Raw genomic sequence first — 18,699 nt, forward strand, 5'->3', positions numbered from 1 at the left:
TTGCTCATATTGATCTTCCTCTTATTTATTAAACGTAACATCTTCAAGATATCCGTATATAATAATAATAATATAATATAATAATACTATGAATAATAGTATGAATAATCAAATAATATAAAATAATAATAATAATAATAATAATAATAATAATAATAATATATCATATTGATAATATAAAATAACAATAATAAAAAAGTTGAATCATATAAAATAATAATAATGCCTATAATAATTAAATAATAATAATAATAATAATATAAAATAATAATAATAATAATAATAATAATAATAATAATATATAAAATAATATTAATAATACGAATACAAATAAAATAATAATAATAATAATAATAGAAAAAAACAATATAAAATAATTACAATAATACTAATAATATAAAATAATAATAATATACAATAATAATAATAATAATAGTATGAATAATAGTATGAATAATAAAATAATATAAAATAATAATAATAATAATAATAATAATAATAATAATAATAATAATCATATAAATAATAATATATCATCTTAATAATATAAAATAACAAAAATAAAAAAGTGTAATCATATAAAATAATAATAATAATAATAATAATAATAATAATAATAATAATATAAATAATAATATATCATCTTAATAATATAAAATAACAAAAATAAAAAAGTGTAATCATATAAAATAATAATAATTATTATTATAATAATAATAATAATAATAATAATAATAATAATAATAATAATAATAATAATAATATAAAATAATAATAATAAAATAAAAAAATAGAATTATAATATAAAATAATAACAACAATAATAATAGATAAAATAATACTAATAATACGAATACAAATACAAATAATAACAATATAAAATAATAACAATAATACTAATCATCTAAAATAATAATATAAAATAATAATAACAACAACAACAACAACAACAACAGCAACAACAACAACAGCAACAGCAACGGGGCGACGAGCGATGACGCAGTGAACCGCTAACTCGCCGCCGTCCGCGCACCAGCCGCGCGCCCCTGATAGTGTTATCTGGGGCCGGGGGCCGGCGCGAGCGCGGCCGGGCGGGTCGGGTCGGTTCGGCCGCTCGTGGCAGCGACGAGCAGAGAGCCCTCGCGCAGGGAGCGTTCGTTTCGCGGCTCAAAGAACCCGCCGTGCACACCTCACCTGCGGAGGACGCCGAGGGACGTCCCGGTGATTTGACGCTCGACCCCCCTTCCCCTCCGCCTCGCCGCCCCCCCCCCCCCCCCCTCCCCGCCCACCCGCGCAGCGTCCGAACCGCCGCCGCCGCCGCCGCCGCCAGATGGAGGAGGTCACTCGATCAATCAGAGAGCACAGGCTGGACCCCGACGCGGGCCCGTCTCCCGGGGGGGCCCCGCCGAACAGAGCCTACCAGCAAAAGTGAGTGAAATGGCCGCGGAATGTGGGAGAGTTCACACACACACACACACACACACACACACACACAGGTAAACACTCCGGCGTCTGTTTTGGGTGGCGTTCATTTCGGGTTTTTTTTTTGTTTTTGTTTGTTTTTTCCTTAGAACATATTTGTTCAAAAAGTTGGTTTCCTGATATTGATCATTCCTGATCATTTATCGTTTCAAGATTCAAGATTTTTATTTGTCACATACATATACATACTTCCATACATATATGCAGTGAAATGTAATGTGTCATCAATCGTGTCAATCGTGTCAATCGTGTCATCAATCATAACTGATCCACTTATTTGATAAAGAACAAAATATGACTTCAATGCCCTCATAGGTTCTTATATTTTACTATTAGTTGGGGTTTTTCCATTCTCCAATGATTACAAATATATATATATATTTTTTTTTTAAAGAATCTCTTTTCACTGGAGAGATCCGGCCATGGAAGCAGGAGGGACTTTTACTGAATAATACATGCAATGCAACACAAAACAAGATGTGCACCTTGAAACCTGTAAAAAAAAAAAAAAAGAAATAATAATAATAATAATAATAATAATAATAATAATATTATAGCAGTTTATGCAACAGCCCGAACCTCTTTCAGAAACACCTTTTTTTTTTCTATTCTGGAAACCGGTTTGATCCCATGATGTCAGTCAGTGCTCTGTCACATCCTCATTAAGCAAGAGACTGCATGTAAATTATTAACAGACACCCAATATGTATAAACAGTGCAGCGGAGTCACCCTGGGGCTGCAGGGAGACAGGCCTCTCTTCCAAACTCTCACTGATTATAAAAATAAATAACGAAAATAAATAAAGACCATCTTGGAGTAAGCGACAAACCCATTTAATATTACATTGATGACGCGGCAGAGTTGAAATGATATTTTAAATATGGTTATGTATGAATGTCGTGCTATGGTTTATAACACTCTGATAGTATTTGAAACGATGCTGTCCCAAAATAAATAAGGACGTCATTTACAGAGATATCGTATGCAAAGATTTTCCATCAACGTGGTGAAAATGTTTAATTGACCTTCATTCGAGAGCTGCTTTCACACATGCACTGTAAACCTGAAATTATCCAGGATATTACCCGCAGGAGCCGTATGCGTGGACGCAAATGTCCGAATCATTTGACCCGGGCGTTACCCGAACTGTACCCAGCCAGCACCCTAGTACAAATTCCGGGTAATGTCGGATTGAGCGGTATTGTGCGAACGGAGCAGGAAATTATCCGGATCATTCACAGCGAGCGAGCGGCGTTTGCGTGTCGATGACGTCTCTATCACGCGGTAGTTATTTCCCTTCGTGCGGATCTTCGTGCACGGAGTGTAGCGTAAAAATAGTCCGTCATCAATGTCACTCGATTGACATTGATGACAGACTATTTTTTTAACCATCGATCGGCGATAGACGATTTCATCGTCAAACTGCCCAAGGCTACGGCGCAGCTACGCCCCGTGCACGAAGATCCCTGCGAAGGAAAATATAGAGATAGAGATAGAGGCATCATCAACGGGCGACGCGCCCCGCTCGCTCGCTGCGAATGATCCGGACGATTACCTGCTCCGTTCCCACGATAGCGCTCAACCAGACGTTACACAGACTTAAGTCTGTGTAACGAATTATTCGCAGGCAACAGACACACGAGTTGAACGTTGTTGACAGGTTTTATCTGATTCTCCCGACACCGGGGAATAGTGAAGTGTTCATCTTAAATAAACAACGTGTTTCCCATCAGCCGTCACACGGTGTAGTCGCCCCCTAAACAAACATGTCATATGTCAACACGTCAACATGTCCCTTCTTCACCGTAACTCCGAGCTGTTGTTTACTCTGGACTCCCTCAGTGTCTACCGCCAAAATTAAGATGTAGTGTTGATGACATCTTTTGACAATGCGACCGGCGCGGCTCAAGTGACTGTATTAAGATACGAGCCTCCCAGCCTCCAAAAATTGAACTCGATGCAGTAGTCTCAACCGACGACCTAAGCTCCACTTTTCCGTTTGGTCGCAGGGTGTTTGTCAACAGGAGTCTCAAGCTGGAAAACATCAAATGCTACGGCTTCGATATGGACTACACGCTGGCAAGTATGTGCATTAACCGGATCAAGCGAAACTGATCCAGGATCCAATGATTGTATTTCCAACGCGGTGACCAAACGCATCCAAAACACAAACATGAAAGGCGCATTCAGGGACTTTGGCGTGAAACGGGCGCTGAGAGATTTGTGTAAATTGAGATAATCGTGTGCGTGTGCCTGTGCGTGTGCGTGTGTGTGTGTGTGTGTGTGTGCAGTCTATAAATCTCCCGACTATGAGAGCCTGGGCTTTGAGATGATCAGAGACAGGCTGGTGTCCATCGGATATCCTCACGAGCTGCTGCGCTACACCTACGACCCCAGCTTCCCGACACGGTGCGTCCGCCTCCCGACGGTAGATCAACACAGGGCCTGTTCTTTTTTTCTTTGTGCCTACCGCGCTGCGCGAAGCGGGCGTTCCGTACAGCACCATGCAACTCAGAGAATAGTTGAAGCGACGCAAAGTTTGGCATGGTTGGGATGCGAGCAGCGGCCGGCAGAGCCAACGCTGCCCAGCGCTTTGCGTCGTATGTTCACCCAAAATGGCGTACGGCCGCGGGGATGAGTTAGAAATGGTCCGAGCGTTGCGAAAAGTGATGCTTTTTTATTGTTACAAAAATGCATCAACAGCATCACCCGTCCTACCCGGATGCTGTAATTCCTGCATCTCGCTCACCCTTCTCTCTGCGTTTTCTTTTCCGTTGCCAGAGGTCTAGTATTTGACACCACATACGGGAACCTGCTGAAAGTGGATTCCAACGGGAATATTCTCCTCTGCAGCCACGGCTTTTGTTTCCTGAAAAGGTGAACGACAATTTATTAATTATTGATTTTATAAAAAAAAAAATGTATAATACCAACAGACTGGGGACACATAATGGCCATTGTTGCTATTTAGAAATCTCCACGGTTTCCGATGGATTACAAGGCTGATGTCAGGGTTTCACAAATATCCACGGCGTATTTAATACCCAGCACCCTGCACGGCGGGGGATCTGGAAGTGATCATGTAATCTGTGTTCAAATTTGGGTTTTCGTCAGTTTTGGGCCCTTTGACATTGTTTCACGTTCCGTCCAACAGTCCAGGCGCTGTGTGTCTTTTGTTCTATGAATAGAGTAGTGTACTATGCAGTCATTTAAATAATTTAGATAACATTAAAATATTGTAATTTATAGAACATCTAATAGAATAATAGAACAATCGAGCCAATAATAGAATAATAATTTTCTAACCATGATTCTCAGCAACAGCAAACAAGATTGACCGCAGCGGTGCATTTTGATACTTACAAAAAAACCCCGTGGAAAAATAGAGCAGTTAAAGCAGCTTGTATGGTTCAGTTTTTACGGATATTATAAATTTTGATTTAAAACTATTTAACATCTCACGCCTCCGGGGGGGCCAGTCCTGGAGCATTCCCCAGATGCCTCCGGGATTTACAGCTGGCGGCCGCGGATTCCAGATGCTCCCGGCTCGACGCCGCCATTTAGCCGACGCTTTTGTCTTGGGCGACTCACCATTATTCATACGCCGACGGACGCGGCCCTCAGGGGTAATTAGGGGTTAAGTGTCTCGCTCAAGGACACCCGCATTGCACGCCGGCGGCGGGTGGGGGGGCCGGGGATCGAACCGGCAGGCTCCAGATTAAGAATCGACCCTGTTTTGTTCGAGGATCTCCATAGGTCTCCAGTCTAGTACTACGTTCAGTCCTGACTGTTTTCGTGTTGTGAGTTCTGGTGATTAATCCTCACCTTCGGGACATTATATATCCCAGTGAATACATTTGGAGCATGTAGGGTTACAATGAGGTTCTCACTAATATGAGGCATATACAACTAACGCAATATATACAATTTCACCGATACGATGTACTTCACTGTGTCATCGAATGGTCAATTATTTCATTTTTTTCCTTTGCCCCGATGGGGGGCCCTAGAGGGCGCTGTTGTTCAATTACGAATCGGGTCTCAAAGGTACCAGTTACCTGCATTTCATTAATTCTTGATAATCAACAATCTAAATTATTATTGTATTGACTTCTCAGGTAAAAGCTTGGAGTTTGCTTTATTTAAAAAAAAAAAACCTGTACTAGATAGATTTGTTGCGTGCATAATTATTTGAATCACATTCCCACCACCTTGAGCAGAGGCTCCAAAAAAAACTTTTGAAGTTAGTTTAGTTCTTTTATTTAAGTCAACTAGAACCTGACGCACTGTGATATCAGTACCGTCTATATAACTATCGTTGTTGTTGTTGTTGTTGTTGTTGTTGTTGTTGTTGTTGTTGTTGTTGTTGTTCAGAGAGGACATCCAGGACTACTACCCAAACAGGTTCATTCAGAGAGATGACACTGACCGCTTTTATATCCTCAACACCCTCTTTAACCTCTCAGGTAAAAACATTTCATTCCGCTTTCAATGATGTTATGATATTATCAGCAACATTTTAAAATATATATATATATATATATATATATATATATATATTTTTTTTTTTGTTATTTATTTATTTTTTTTTCATATTGTTGTGCACATCTAAATCCAATATCTCAATGTAAAGAAAATAAATTGCTTGGTATTTCCTAGAATGGGCTCTGTTTCAATTAAATTCAAGTACAGCGTTACAGATCAGGACCAGATTGGCAGCGTCAGTAGCAGTGAGGTGCAAACCTCTCGACAAAGATGCGGGAATTGCAAACAAGCAGCTGCGCTCAGAGTGTGTGGAGCGTTGTTAAAAAACGCAAATGACTAATGTAACTTTTTGGGGCGGGGGGGGGGGGGCGCTTCTATAGAGACGTATCTCTACGCCTGCCTCGTGGACTTCTTCACCAGATGCAACAGATACACAAAGTGAGCAACCCCGAACTTGCTGCCCGCCCAACACTCTTATTGATGTCACCCACCTATCGCTGTTCCTGATTATGGTTTGCGGTTGCAGTTGTGGAGGAATATCCCTAATCACTGTTATTTTCTCCGTCCCAGTCTGCTGAAGGGCTACCAGCACGGCGACCTCTTCATGTCCTACATCAGCATGTTCCAGGATGTGAGGGATGCAATGGACTTTATCCACGGCACGGTGAGTAAAACGGACCGTACTCTCGGGGCGGCGCATTACAGCGTTCTACGCAGCTGTGTGGTGTGCGCACCGTTAAGGCGCCGCCGTCACTGAAATCTTTAGAGCTGTTATCTCGTGAGAGTTACTATGCCTGTCGTAATGTTTGAAGGCTTCTTTACAGATGTGATCAGATCAGCATTACAGATAGGAGGTGTGGCTCGGCGCCATCTTCTGTACTTTTAGCGGCTCTCTAAGTCACAGATTTAAGAAAAAAGTCAAAGTCAAAAAACAGAGGCGGTCCAGTGCCAACGCCCCAGGGATTATTAAAGTGTAATCTCATCTTTTTTTTACCAACATCTAATGGCAAAATAAACATCAATATTTAACTGATGTAAGTGGCTTTTGGGTTTTGTTACACTTTAACATCGTGTTCTTTTCTTTCAGGGCAGTCTGAAAGACAGAACTCTAAAGAATATGGAGAAATGTGTCGTGAAAGATGTAAGTTACAAATTCATATTTTCATGACAATTCCCTGTTGCACAGTCTGTGTCAGACTTTTAAAAAGGGTATTTCATACCCCTGTCCCACCGCCCCAAAAGTGACCCGCCAGTAGTTTTAATCGGCTCCACCTCCGATCGGCTCTGATGTGAACAGGACACCCGGGTCGACCCGCTCATTTTGGCCCCTTTACCTGCGCGATGCGATGCGCGTTCAATGTCCGGGCGTTAGACAGGAATATCCGTGTATCAATCCATCATTCCATATCCCATTTAGAATCCAAAATCAGAAGTCACCGACTTTTTTCCGCGTGCGGGACCGTGAAATGTCGTGAGTGTGGGGGATCGCACCGTGGGCGGCACAGCGGACAGCCGGTTCGTGCTCGCACAGCACGCGTGGAGTAGCCCAGCGTGGGGTGTCCGTGCTGCCGGTGCTCCACGCTGCTTCTGCCTGTAGTGTTGCGTTGTTCATGAACGATCCGATTGTTTTGAACGGCTCAGGAGGCCTTCTGTTCAAGGTCTACGATTTTATGTCGTCGTTTGTTTCAGCTGCCGTTGCCTCTACTGTTTTGTTCCCAATCGCACTGGCACCGTCACACGGCCCCCTGTCCGACGTGTTCAGGACGTCGAACGTCGAAACAAGAAAAAAAAACGGCATTTCTCCCGGCAATGGGAAAGGTGTCAGTCGGCTATTTTTTAGCTAATTTTGGTGTGGAATCGGTATTAAAGATGTTGGTGTTGGATGAAACAAGTTGTCCCTGCTCCTCCCTTTCCGCAGCCCAACCTTCCGATACTCCTCAGCAGGATTAGGGAGGTGGCAAAAGTCTTCCTGGCCACCAACAGTGACTACAGTTACACTGACGTGAGCTCCCAAGCTTCCCACTTCCACACCCAATAAATGTCGATTTCAATTTGAGGAATTTGAGGAAACCGACTCTCCCTTATAGCTGTTAACTTTTTTTTCTCTTTTTTTTTTTTTTTTTTTTCCCTCTCAAGGCCATCATGAAATACTTGCTTGAGAACAGCGCAAAGGTAACGTCATCCGACTTTTGGGTTTTAAAACGTTTTGTTTTTTTTAATCTTTGGATCTTGGTTGAAACGTTTCGACGTCAACCTGAGCTGAAGCTGAATCCCGCTCGCCTGAACCTCGCTGCCTCTCCGCATTCCTCGTTGCAGCCGGGCCATAAAAAATCGTGGCGCACGTTCTTCGACCTGGTTGTCGTGGACACGAGGAAGCCGCTGTTTTTCGGGGAGGGGACGGTGCTGAGACAGGTGGACACGGTAGGAGAGCGCCGCCCGACCCGCGGGGCTCACGCAGACGCGGGCGACGGCGACAAACTCACGATGTGCTCTGTGGTTTTTTGCCGCAGGACACCGGGAAGCTCCGCATCGGGACCTACACTGGAGACCTGCAGCACGGGACCGTGTATTCTGGAGGTGAAAAGTGTGTGTGTGTGTGTGTGTGTGTGTGTGTGTGTGCGCGTGTGCGTGCGCGTGTGTGTGTGTGTGGGCGCGTGAGTGCTTGTGTATGTATTCATGTTTTTGTTTATTCAATTGACGATAGGTATATACGGTATATAGTGTACATCGGGGCTATTCAACTGCCGGCCCGTGGGCCAAATGGGGCTCGCCCATCAAGTTAGATTGGCCCTTCGAATTCAACAAGTCAGCAAAAAAAACACGTAAAAAAATAAATAAATAACAATAGCTCGACTATTTTAATGTACTTTATTTTGTTTTATCTATTTTATTTGTTTATTTATTTGTTTTCGTTTATTTCTGTTTCTATCCATCTATCTATCTCTCTGTCCGTCTATCTATCTTTCTACCCACCTACCCCTCTGTCTGTTTGTCTATCTACCTACCTACCTACCTGTCTGTCTGTCTGTCTACCTGTCTGTCTATCTATCTATCTATCTATCTATCTATCTATCTATCTATCTATCTATCTATCTATCTATCTATCTGTCTGTCTGTCTGTCTGTCTGTCCGTCTGTCCGTCTGTCCGTCTCTCCCCCAGGCTCCTCGGACATCGTGTGCGACCTGCTGAACATAAAGGGTAAGGAGATCCTCTACGTGGGAGACCACATATTTGGGGACATCCTCAAATCGAAGAAGCGTCAGGGCTGGAGGACGTTCCTGGTCGTCCCGGAGCTCGCCAAGGAGCTGCAGGTGTGGAAATCCAAGCAAGGTTAGAGTCCAGATCGTCCCGTCGCGCTGGCACAATTTTGGTGTTTTCTGAGCCCCGCGCGTTTATTCGTAACACCATCAATCAGTGGCTCTGTCTGTCTGTCCGTCTGTCCGCGTCACCTGTCTCCAGATCAATTTGAAGAGCTGAAGTGTCTCGACGTCTCCCTCGCTGAGCGCTACAAGTGAGTTTTGTTCAAAGTCTTTTCGCCACAAGTCACAATGTTTTTCGGCTGCACGTGTCAACCGTCCGCCCTCGCTCTGCGTCCTCAGGGACCTTGACAGCAGCAGCAGAGAATGTCCGGATATCAGAGCCATTCAGACCCGCATGAAGGTGAGCGAAGTTTACCCAAAACGGACAATCATATGCAGAAATTATATTTTTGGGAAAGTGAAAAAAGAGAAAAAATGAGAACAAGGAGATGCCCCAAAAGGTCCGGGGTGTGTGTGTGTGTATATATATATATTTAGGTTTCATAGTTTGTAAGGTTTTCAGTTTTGAACAAAAACCAAACATACAAAGTTTAATAACAAAAAAATTAAAAGCAGAGCACACTCTTGACAGGAGACAAGATAATCAAAATTGGAGAACATAACGACGGGTTTTTAATTTTTTTTAATTTTTTTCAATTAAGAATGTATTTTGATGGGAAACATTTTATTTGTTTTATTTTTCATTTGATTTTGGATCATGTGAATATTTTTCTGTTTTTCTTTATTCCCCGGGGTGTGTGGGTGTGTGTGGGTGTGTGTGTGTGTGTGTGTGTGTTCCAGGTGGTGACCTACAGGATGGACATGTCCTACGGGCAGATGGGAAGCCTCCTGCGCAGCGGGTCCAGACAGACGCTGTTCGCCAGTCAGCTGCTGCGCTACGCCGACCTCTACTCCTCCACCTGCATCAACCTGCTGCACTACCCCTTCAACTACCTGTTCATCGCCCATCCAGTGCTGGTCAGCCCCTCACTCGCAGACACATGATCTACTCCTAGAATTACTATAATAATGATAATGTTACATTTATTGTGTAACAGTTATTTTTTCTGATTTACACTGCTTAAAATTTGCATTTTTATTTTCCATTATTCTGCCAAATGTCAATTACTTTTTGAGGTTTATATTGTCTATATCTCTCAGGATTTCTGGTTTATTTTCCATTATCCTGCCATATTTTTTTATTGTGTACAGTTAACTGTTTCAGGTTTATTGTATATTTCACTTTTTTTTGTCTTTATTTTTTTATTCTATTGTTTGTAATAATTCCTGCCATTGTTTTTTTATGAGGGCTGCTGAAACCCTGCAATTCTGCTTCAGGGATGAATAAAGCAAATATTTATCTGTCAGTCGGTCTGTCTGTCTGTTTGTCTATCTCTCCGTCTGTCTGTCCATCTGTCTATCAATCATTCCGCTTCAGATGCCCCATGAGTCCCTGGTGGAGCTCCCCTCTGCCTACTTTCCGGAAATTGAGCTCGCTGACCCCAGTAATTGTGTCAGGACCAGCAAAGACAAGGTTTGAAAATGAAAAATATTTTTGAATGCATAAAATGTTCCTCATGTTTTTCCATGTAGTCCAGTGACTGAGTTTGGCACATGTTTTTTTTCCCCTCTCTCGTTCTGCTAAAGTCGAGTGACGGAGACCAGAGAGGAGAAGCTGAGGACGTGTGATGTCGCTGCGTTCGTCTGGGATGAAGAGGCTTTTTCACACGCTTCACCGAGAGAGGATGATGATTGTTTCCGTGCTTTTACAAAAGGGCTGACGGCTGCCTCGTTTTCCACACTTGTGTTGCGTTGTCAACGAACAGGCAGATTTAGGGTTACTGTGTATAGGAGTGAAACTGATCTGTTTCTCTTAAAACATGTTTATATTTAATCCATATGGATAGTACATAGGTACATCTAAAATTTGTGCATTATTTTCTTGACTTGAACATATTTCAACTTTATTAACCTGTTTGTTTTTTTCGTGTGTGATTCCCAGACTTTTGAACAGTCATTCCTATTTATTTGTTCATGGTGTCAATTAAGATTTTACAACAAACAGTCATCTGATCATTTTATCAGTATGTCTGCTGTTGGTCACTGGATCCCATCCAGGTCATTTATTTAAAAAAAAAAAAAAAAAAAAAAGGATGCATGCATAAATTGTAGGGTGTTTTTTAATTAATATTTTTAATAATATTTTGTACTTTACTGAATGATGTAATCAAAATGTTATGCAGTTTTTCCTTTTATGTCAGCAAAACCTGGGCAATTACAAGTGTGACATTTCTGCAATTCATCGGTTGTCCACTCAGGGGCATTAAACCACTGCTGCTACAGACACTGCAAATGCAGCCTGGTGTCTTGCAATTTCATATAAGCTGTAAAATAGGTAGATCTCTCTCTCTCTCTCTCTCTCTCTCTCTCCCTCTCTAGTCCATATTTTTCCCCGGACTCAGCTATTCCCAGATTTCCATCCCCATTGTTCTTCCCCTCTCCTGCTTTATGTTTCTATGCACATGTTTCCCTTTTCCCCGCTCCCTGTTCTGTTTCTGTTCTCTATGGTATGTCTGGCATTGATGGTGGATTTTTAAATGCATCCCTCTAAATTTGCAAATATGCAGTTTTTGAAATGCGTGTTTTTATGTATGCTGCATCCAAATGGAAATATGAATCCTCAACCCTCAATTTGATAGCACATATGGTTTGTTTAGATTTGTAATTTATTTATTCCAAAAGCAATAAAGGCGTTAACTAATCCAACTTAACCAGCCAATCTGTTTTAAAAGGCAAATCACCCTGTTTTGTTGGTCTGTTTTCATGTTTGCTTGAATATAATTATAATTAGTTTATTACGAGATCATCGTTTTCTGAGTTGGGTGACATTTAAAACTCCGCACATAAGCGGGGGGGGGGGCGGACGCGGCGCCGCGGTTGCACCGTCCCCGTCCGTCCTGCAGGGGGCGGCGGAGAGCCGCCGCTCGGAGAGAAGGGCCCCCGACCCCGGTCCCTGCGGCGGACGCCACCTGAACAGCGCGGTGTTTCCCCTTTTTTCATCCACGGACTCCGGCATTCCCGGGTGAAGTTACGCACGTTGATCTTCCTGTCCGCGTTTTCACCCCACACATCATAACAAAACAAACAAACAAACAAACAAAAAAAACCCTCAATTGCTGGAGTGAGTGGAGCGGAGCCGCGTCGCGTCGCGGCCCGCTGATAGCGATGCGCGACTCGCGAACGCATCGCTCGTGTCGAGCGACTCTTTTGAAACGACTCGGGAGTCGGGCGAGGGAACCTTCCCTCCGCAAACTGAGAAAAGGCTCTTGTTCGTCGCTCACCGGAAGGCCCTTCCCGCCCCCTCGCCGTGGCGCAAACCGACTGAATCAAACGAACAGACGGTCCGGAAAATCGAAACGACTCGTTTTACCGAGCGACGCGTCCGGAACCGAATCTCAAAAAAAGGAGGAAGCTTTCACCCCCTGCAAATAGCCCTCGCTTTCAGACGTTCGGAGTGAAACGTGTTCTGTTGCAACTGGGGAATCGGATGAATTAGTGCAGCCTGGCAATTTTGATCTTGTAACACAAAAGCACATCACCACAAATAATCCTCTGGGACTCACTCACTCTCTCTCTCTCTCTCTCTCTCTCTCTCTCTCTCTCTCTCTCTCTCTCTCTCTCTCTCTCTCTCTCTCTCTCTCTCTCTCTCTCTCTCTCTCTCTAATTCTCTCTGTCTCACACACACTCCTTGGCCCTGCTCCCATGGGAGCTAAACCTTTATCGAAGGCGAGCTGATATGGACTTCTGTTCATAGGGACACACACACACACACACACACACACAGACAATCTCTCAGACACACACACACACACACACATCTCTCTCAGAAACACGCTCACACTCATGTGCACACACACACATGCACACACTTGCACTCTCTCTCACACACACGCACACACACACTGTCAGACACACACACTCACACACACTCTCTCTTACACCCACACACTCTCTCTCTCTCTCTCTCTCTCTCACACACCCGAGTATTTCCACTCTTCCGCAACATGGCCTCGTGGGTTGTGATCATGGGAACCTCTCTCTCTCGCAGGGCAGCAGATTGTGGTCTCGCAGGGCAGCAGGGCGCGGCCTCGCAGGGCAGCAGGGGTGTCGACGCCGGTCGCACACATTTCTCGCCGTGCTTACATGAAAGACCGGCACGACGTGTCCGCCGTCCGTTCCGCTGGGCAGAAACATGGGCGGCTTAAGGAAAACAGGGTCGGCGGTCCACCTGCTCCTCCAGCGCCTCCTCAAGCCGGAGCACCACACAGGGAAGACGGGGCGACTGGAGTGGAAAATACACGGAACAGCGACTGATTTATGGTCCCGGTTTTGTCAAAGGCTCCTTTGGTGACGGAAACGACTTTAAACCGCGGGCCTTCGCTGCGAATGCGTCTAACCAAAAACACAAGGCCAAATATAAAACTTTTATTGCTCGTGCATCATCCAACGTGTTACTTGTGATGGCGCTGGGGTTTCAAATACGCGGAATAACAGCGCAACTCCTTGCGAAACACAAACAGGTAAACGGCTTTGGCAAACAGCTGTGTTAAAGTTGCAAGGTTACGAGCAGCCAGGAATGTAAATCATGGGTTGAAAAACGGCCGAACCCTGACCTGGGTTAGAACATACCACAAGCTGAGCAAATACTTGCACAAATACTACCTGTTCTGATGCGTTCCCACTTGTTCAGCGCATCCAATGGGGACGCTCGAACCACGCTGTTTCTCTGCATTTATCCGAGCTGAGGATTCCACCGATGGAAGGAATGACATTTCTACAAATGCGTTCGTTTCCCTGCGTGTAAACGTTGCGTGAGTTTTAATTTCAAATGATCTCGATCGCGAACCCGGCCCCGGCTACACATTGTGAAAAAAAACGACCAGAAACCAGTCTCCAATTAAAAAAAAAACAAAAAAAAAACAAAACACCACCATGCGGACGAGTGACTCATTTAATTTTTGTTCTTTATTAGGTTACAAACTGATATTTAAACATTTCTATGAGAAACAGCGCCACGGTTTAAGTCAGTTTATACAGTAAATATAACATATACAACACATTGAAGTACAGACACTAACAAAAAAAAACCATAAATACACCAATTTAATCATAGTTGTGCACATTAAATGTATGTATTTATATGTTCAATGTTCAATCATCAATCAATCAAAAATGTGTTTGGCGTGCAGAGACATCTCACAACACAGATATAAACGGTAAAATACACATAAAAACGGCCGAGACAATATGGGATGTATAAAATGAATAAAAATAGCTAAAAATAGAAGTTAACCACATTAATTGCATTAGGGACAAAATCTTGTTTGTTTGTTTTAAATCAATTTGACTATTTGAAGCCAAATGCACTCACGCACACACACACACACACACACACACATGCAAAAAAAAAAGATTGAGCTAAAAGCGAATTACGTGTGTTTTATGTGCAGCAACTGGAATGCCCGGTGCCTGGCGTACGTCCTGAAGGCTGCTTCTCATTAAGTCATTAGCCGCTGTTTTCTGCAGTGCACCGCTTTTGGTTCTCCACCACGTTCTCCGCTCTGGAGAACCACGCTCGGTGCTCTATCCAGGCAAATAACTGCAGAAGCGCCGTCACCACCACCACCACCACCGCCAACCCCCTCCCTCCCCCATTCCACACATTCCAGGATTTCCCAGAAAGCATTGCAAACAAGCCTAAACAAGTCACGTTCTTCGCTCGGGGAGAATTTCACACAGTCAAGTGGCCGAGGGTTCGTTTCACCTCCCGAACACCGTCTCCCCTGCGAGCCGCCGCCAGAGAAATAAACCTCTACCACCTCCACCACCACCACCTCCACCACCACCCCCATCTCTGCGGTTCATTTTGACACCCCGAGCAAAACGTGCTTACACCTGGAACCCTGTAGACACGGGACTGAGGAATTGGGAAATGAATGTAACAATGAATTAATTATTACTCGTGAAGCTCTTCAACGGAGCGTGGATCAGGGTTAAACATTTCCACGCTTGTTCCGGCGACAAAAGCCCCCGAAACTAACTTCCCAGGCGTCTTACTGGAGCGTTAAGTCAGGGAATACAGGAGCAGGGACACAACGTCAGAGGACAGGTAGCGTGCGTGTGTGTGTGTGTGTGAGGGAGGGAGAGAGAGAGCAAAAAAAAAAAAAGAGTTGAGCGAGAGAGAAAGGGAGACAGACATAGGGGGTGGAGGGGGGGGTGGGGGTTGCTTCCTACATTCCTCCCCAAAAAATTCCCCTCCCCCATTGACCTGCCACCATGGAAGATGCTCAAAAACACCATTACATCAACCCTCTCGAACTTCTGTTCTCTCTGAGCTTTATTTAGCTTTAACGCAAATTTATTAACATCCCAACCCTTCGGGCCGAGGGTTTGTTTGACAACAGGGGGCGTGACAGATTCCGCCCTAAATGTTTGAATTTTGGACAACATTGTGTGATAAGAATAACGGATAAATAGACTTCAAAAACAAAGGAGACACCACTTTTGTCACAACACTACGTATCCCGAATCCAAACGTCGACACGGCTATTTATAATTTTTTCATTAATATTTTTTTGTGAATAACCCGCGTTGATTTAGGCCGGATTTACTCCTTTTCCCGCTTCTATTTAGTCCCTCATTTCCACCCAGCATCGGCGGCTACAACCGGCATTGTTACAGTTCAATTTACACCGCCTCCATTTTGTCAAGGATTAACCCGATGTTAATTTCGCTTGTCGCTCATCGGCCGCTTCCCGCTGTAACCCGTGGAGCGTTTTAAAGCGAGCCGCGAACTTCCGCTCAGAGCTGGGGCCAAATGCTATGACAATACTATTGCACTGCTAGAATAGATGGTACAGTAGTGCAACATTGTCAAAGCAGCTGACCTCAGCATGTGTCAGCACGTGGACGCGGGGGTGGGGGGGGGGGGGCATTGTCCGCTTGCCAAACGAACAGCACATTTACATTAGCGACACCCGCATTTGCATCGACACGTTGCGGGACATTCCAGAGCGAGGACGGCAGCGGAATGCGATGGAAAGCTGTGTAACTCGTGCAGGAGCGCCCGACGACTTCGTCCCCTCGGAAACGGCGGTTTTTCGTTTTCCAAAATAGGGCCGAATGAGCCTCGGGCGTTCGGGATGAAGCCCCCTCCCCCCCCCCCCCCCCCCCCAGCCGGGATATCTCGACTGGAAGTTCGTCACTAACAGGGGATAGAATCCCCAAAAAGCACACGGGAGACCTCCTCCACCCGCTTTCCAGCCCCCCAGGCTTTCCACGCAGCGGGGAGGTGTAGGAAGGTGTGGGTCTCCGTTTCATCGGCCAATGCCCTTTTAATATTGCACTGCTCATCCCAACGTCCAGTAGTGCAACAGAAAAAGGGCAGTGGACGACAACATGGACACCATCAACCTACCCCACCTCCGCGCGGACGCCGCCTCCGCCACCGTGTGAACCCGGGGGGCGCACGACAACCGCCCGCCCCGGCCGTGGGGTGGGTGGGGGGCGGTTTTCGCGTCCCGTCGGAGGCTCGAACACGCCGCCCCGGTCTCACACGGCGAGATTTGCGACGACGACGAAGGGGGAAGGGGTCAGTTGGGCGACGGCTCGCGGACAAAAACTTTGCACACTCTTTGGGGGGGGGGGGGGGGGGGGGGCCGTGGCCCCCTGGGCCCCCCCACCACTCAGTCCAATCCCCGCTTGGAGGATCTGCTTTCTGAGGGGGCGGCGGCGCAAATTAATCCCCGCGAACGATTCGTTTCATTTCTGGAGATAAAACTCTGTGATAAAAAAGTTAGCATTAGAGATAAGTCGTTATCACCGTTTGAATGGAGGGTGGGAACCTCCCGGCGGGGCCCGTATTATTTTTCATTTCCGGCGAATGACACGCGTTGTAATTATTATTATTTTGGTGTGGGGGGGGGGGGGGGGGGGGGGGGGGGGGGGGGGGGGGGTTGTCGATGGGTGAAGGGGGATTCTTTTAAAAGCATCATTATGTAGTTCGAACCTCACACAGACCACCAGCGCAGACATCCGATCAGTTATCAACCCAACACATTATCACCAAGCCTGGCCAAATAAATCAACCCAATTCCTTCCTATAAAGGGGTTTCAACAACAGCAGCAACGACGACGACAACAACAACAACAGCAACACAAACGCATAGTATGTCGTGCAACTCTTGCATGGTGGAGGTGCTGTTACATACCAATAACAGGGTGTTTTGCACATGTTAAAATAAGGCCCTGGACCCTGCTACAGGCTCGTTCCACGGGCCGCACGGTGTCCCCGAACCTGGAAAAGGTTAAAACATCAACAACAACAACAACAACATGTCCGTGGTGTCTGTTGGCGTGTGTTTGCCGTCTCCATTGTCACCCCTCGGCGTCCGCACGGAGGCCTGCGGGCACAACCAACCGGGAGGAGTGACCGCGAGCCGCCGGCGGAGCCTCACCTCCGCCGGCGGCTGCTGCTTCGGCTGCACCGGCGGAGACGGTTCGAGGGGATAGAAGGAGGAAGACAGGAAAAAAAAAAAAAAAAAAAAGAGCAGAAACAATCCCGTGAAATCGATCCCGCGATTAATCGAACGATCGAAACGATTTCGATTTCGATCGCCGACGGACGGACGGACGCCGCGCGCAGATTCCAAAGCGGTCCGGCGTTTCCGTTTCTTTTGGTTTTAAATTTTCTTTAATTTATTTTCGTTGTTGTTGATGTTTTTGTTGTTTTTCTTTCTTTTCCGCCAGCGCCGCGTTCAATTACGCGGCGAGCGCGCGGCTGAAGCGCTTCCCACGCGCAGGCTTTCATTGACGTGTTTTTTTTTTTTTTTTTTTTTCGTTTTTTTTTTTTTTTCGTTGTTGTTTCCCTTCCAACCACCTACACCACCCCCTACACCATCACCTCCTCCACCAGACGCGTATATACGACGCCGGATCGCGGCTTGTCCGCCCCCCCCCCGGGCTCCGGCAACTTCTGTAGTTTTTTACCCCCGAGCCCCCCACTCTTCCGCCGGTTGCAGCAACTCCGAGTGGACGGAGCCCTCCACACACACACACACACACACACACACACACACACACACACACACACACACACACACACACACCCTCCACCCCCCCCCCCCCCCCAAAAAAAAACGCGTGAATAGTATCGGGCCAAAAGGGAGGGACGAATCTGTGAAGAGGCAACAGCAACAACAGCAAACAACCAAAACAGACGAAAGTTGTTAAACCGAGCGGACCCACGCGGCCCTCCGCGCAAAAAAACCCCCCCAAAAAACAAAAAAAACAAACAACAAAAAAACACACACACACACACACACACACACAAAAATAAAATAATAATAATTAAACAAAAAAAAAAAAACCCA

General features: G+C 45.2%; 1 protein-coding gene across 2 annotated transcripts; it reads left to right on the forward strand.

The window, feature by feature from the left end:
* Window positions 1-1,343: 1,343 nt before the first annotated feature.
* Window positions 1,344-11,871, forward strand: nt5c2l1 (5'-nucleotidase, cytosolic II, like 1). 2 transcript variants are annotated; one of them, XM_080017766.1, is made up of 18 exons: window positions 1,344-1,428; window positions 3,493-3,566; window positions 3,775-3,892; window positions 4,265-4,360; window positions 5,858-5,949; window positions 6,349-6,406; window positions 6,539-6,632; window positions 7,056-7,109; window positions 7,887-7,970; window positions 8,105-8,140; window positions 8,285-8,389; window positions 8,479-8,545; window positions 9,129-9,299; window positions 9,429-9,480; window positions 9,569-9,629; window positions 10,070-10,246; window positions 10,707-10,802; window positions 10,916-11,871. In XM_080017766.1, the coding sequence occupies exons 2-18, from the start codon at window positions 3,548-3,550 to the stop codon at window positions 10,955-10,957; spliced, it is 1,422 nt and encodes a 473-aa protein (XP_079873892.1). In that variant the 5' UTR covers window positions 1,344-1,428; window positions 3,493-3,547; the 3' UTR covers window positions 10,958-11,871. The 2 variants fall into 2 exon arrangements, with proteins under 2 accessions (XP_079873892.1, XP_079873891.1); XM_080017765.1 differs by having other exon boundaries at window positions 8,105-8,389.
* Window positions 11,872-18,699: the final 6,828 nt, after the last annotated feature.

The sequence above is a fragment of the Zeus faber genome (genome assembly GCF_960531495.2).
Source record: "Zeus faber genome assembly, chromosome: 17".
NCBI classification, from domain to species: Eukaryota; Metazoa; Chordata; class Actinopteri; order Zeiformes; family Zeidae; genus Zeus; species Zeus faber.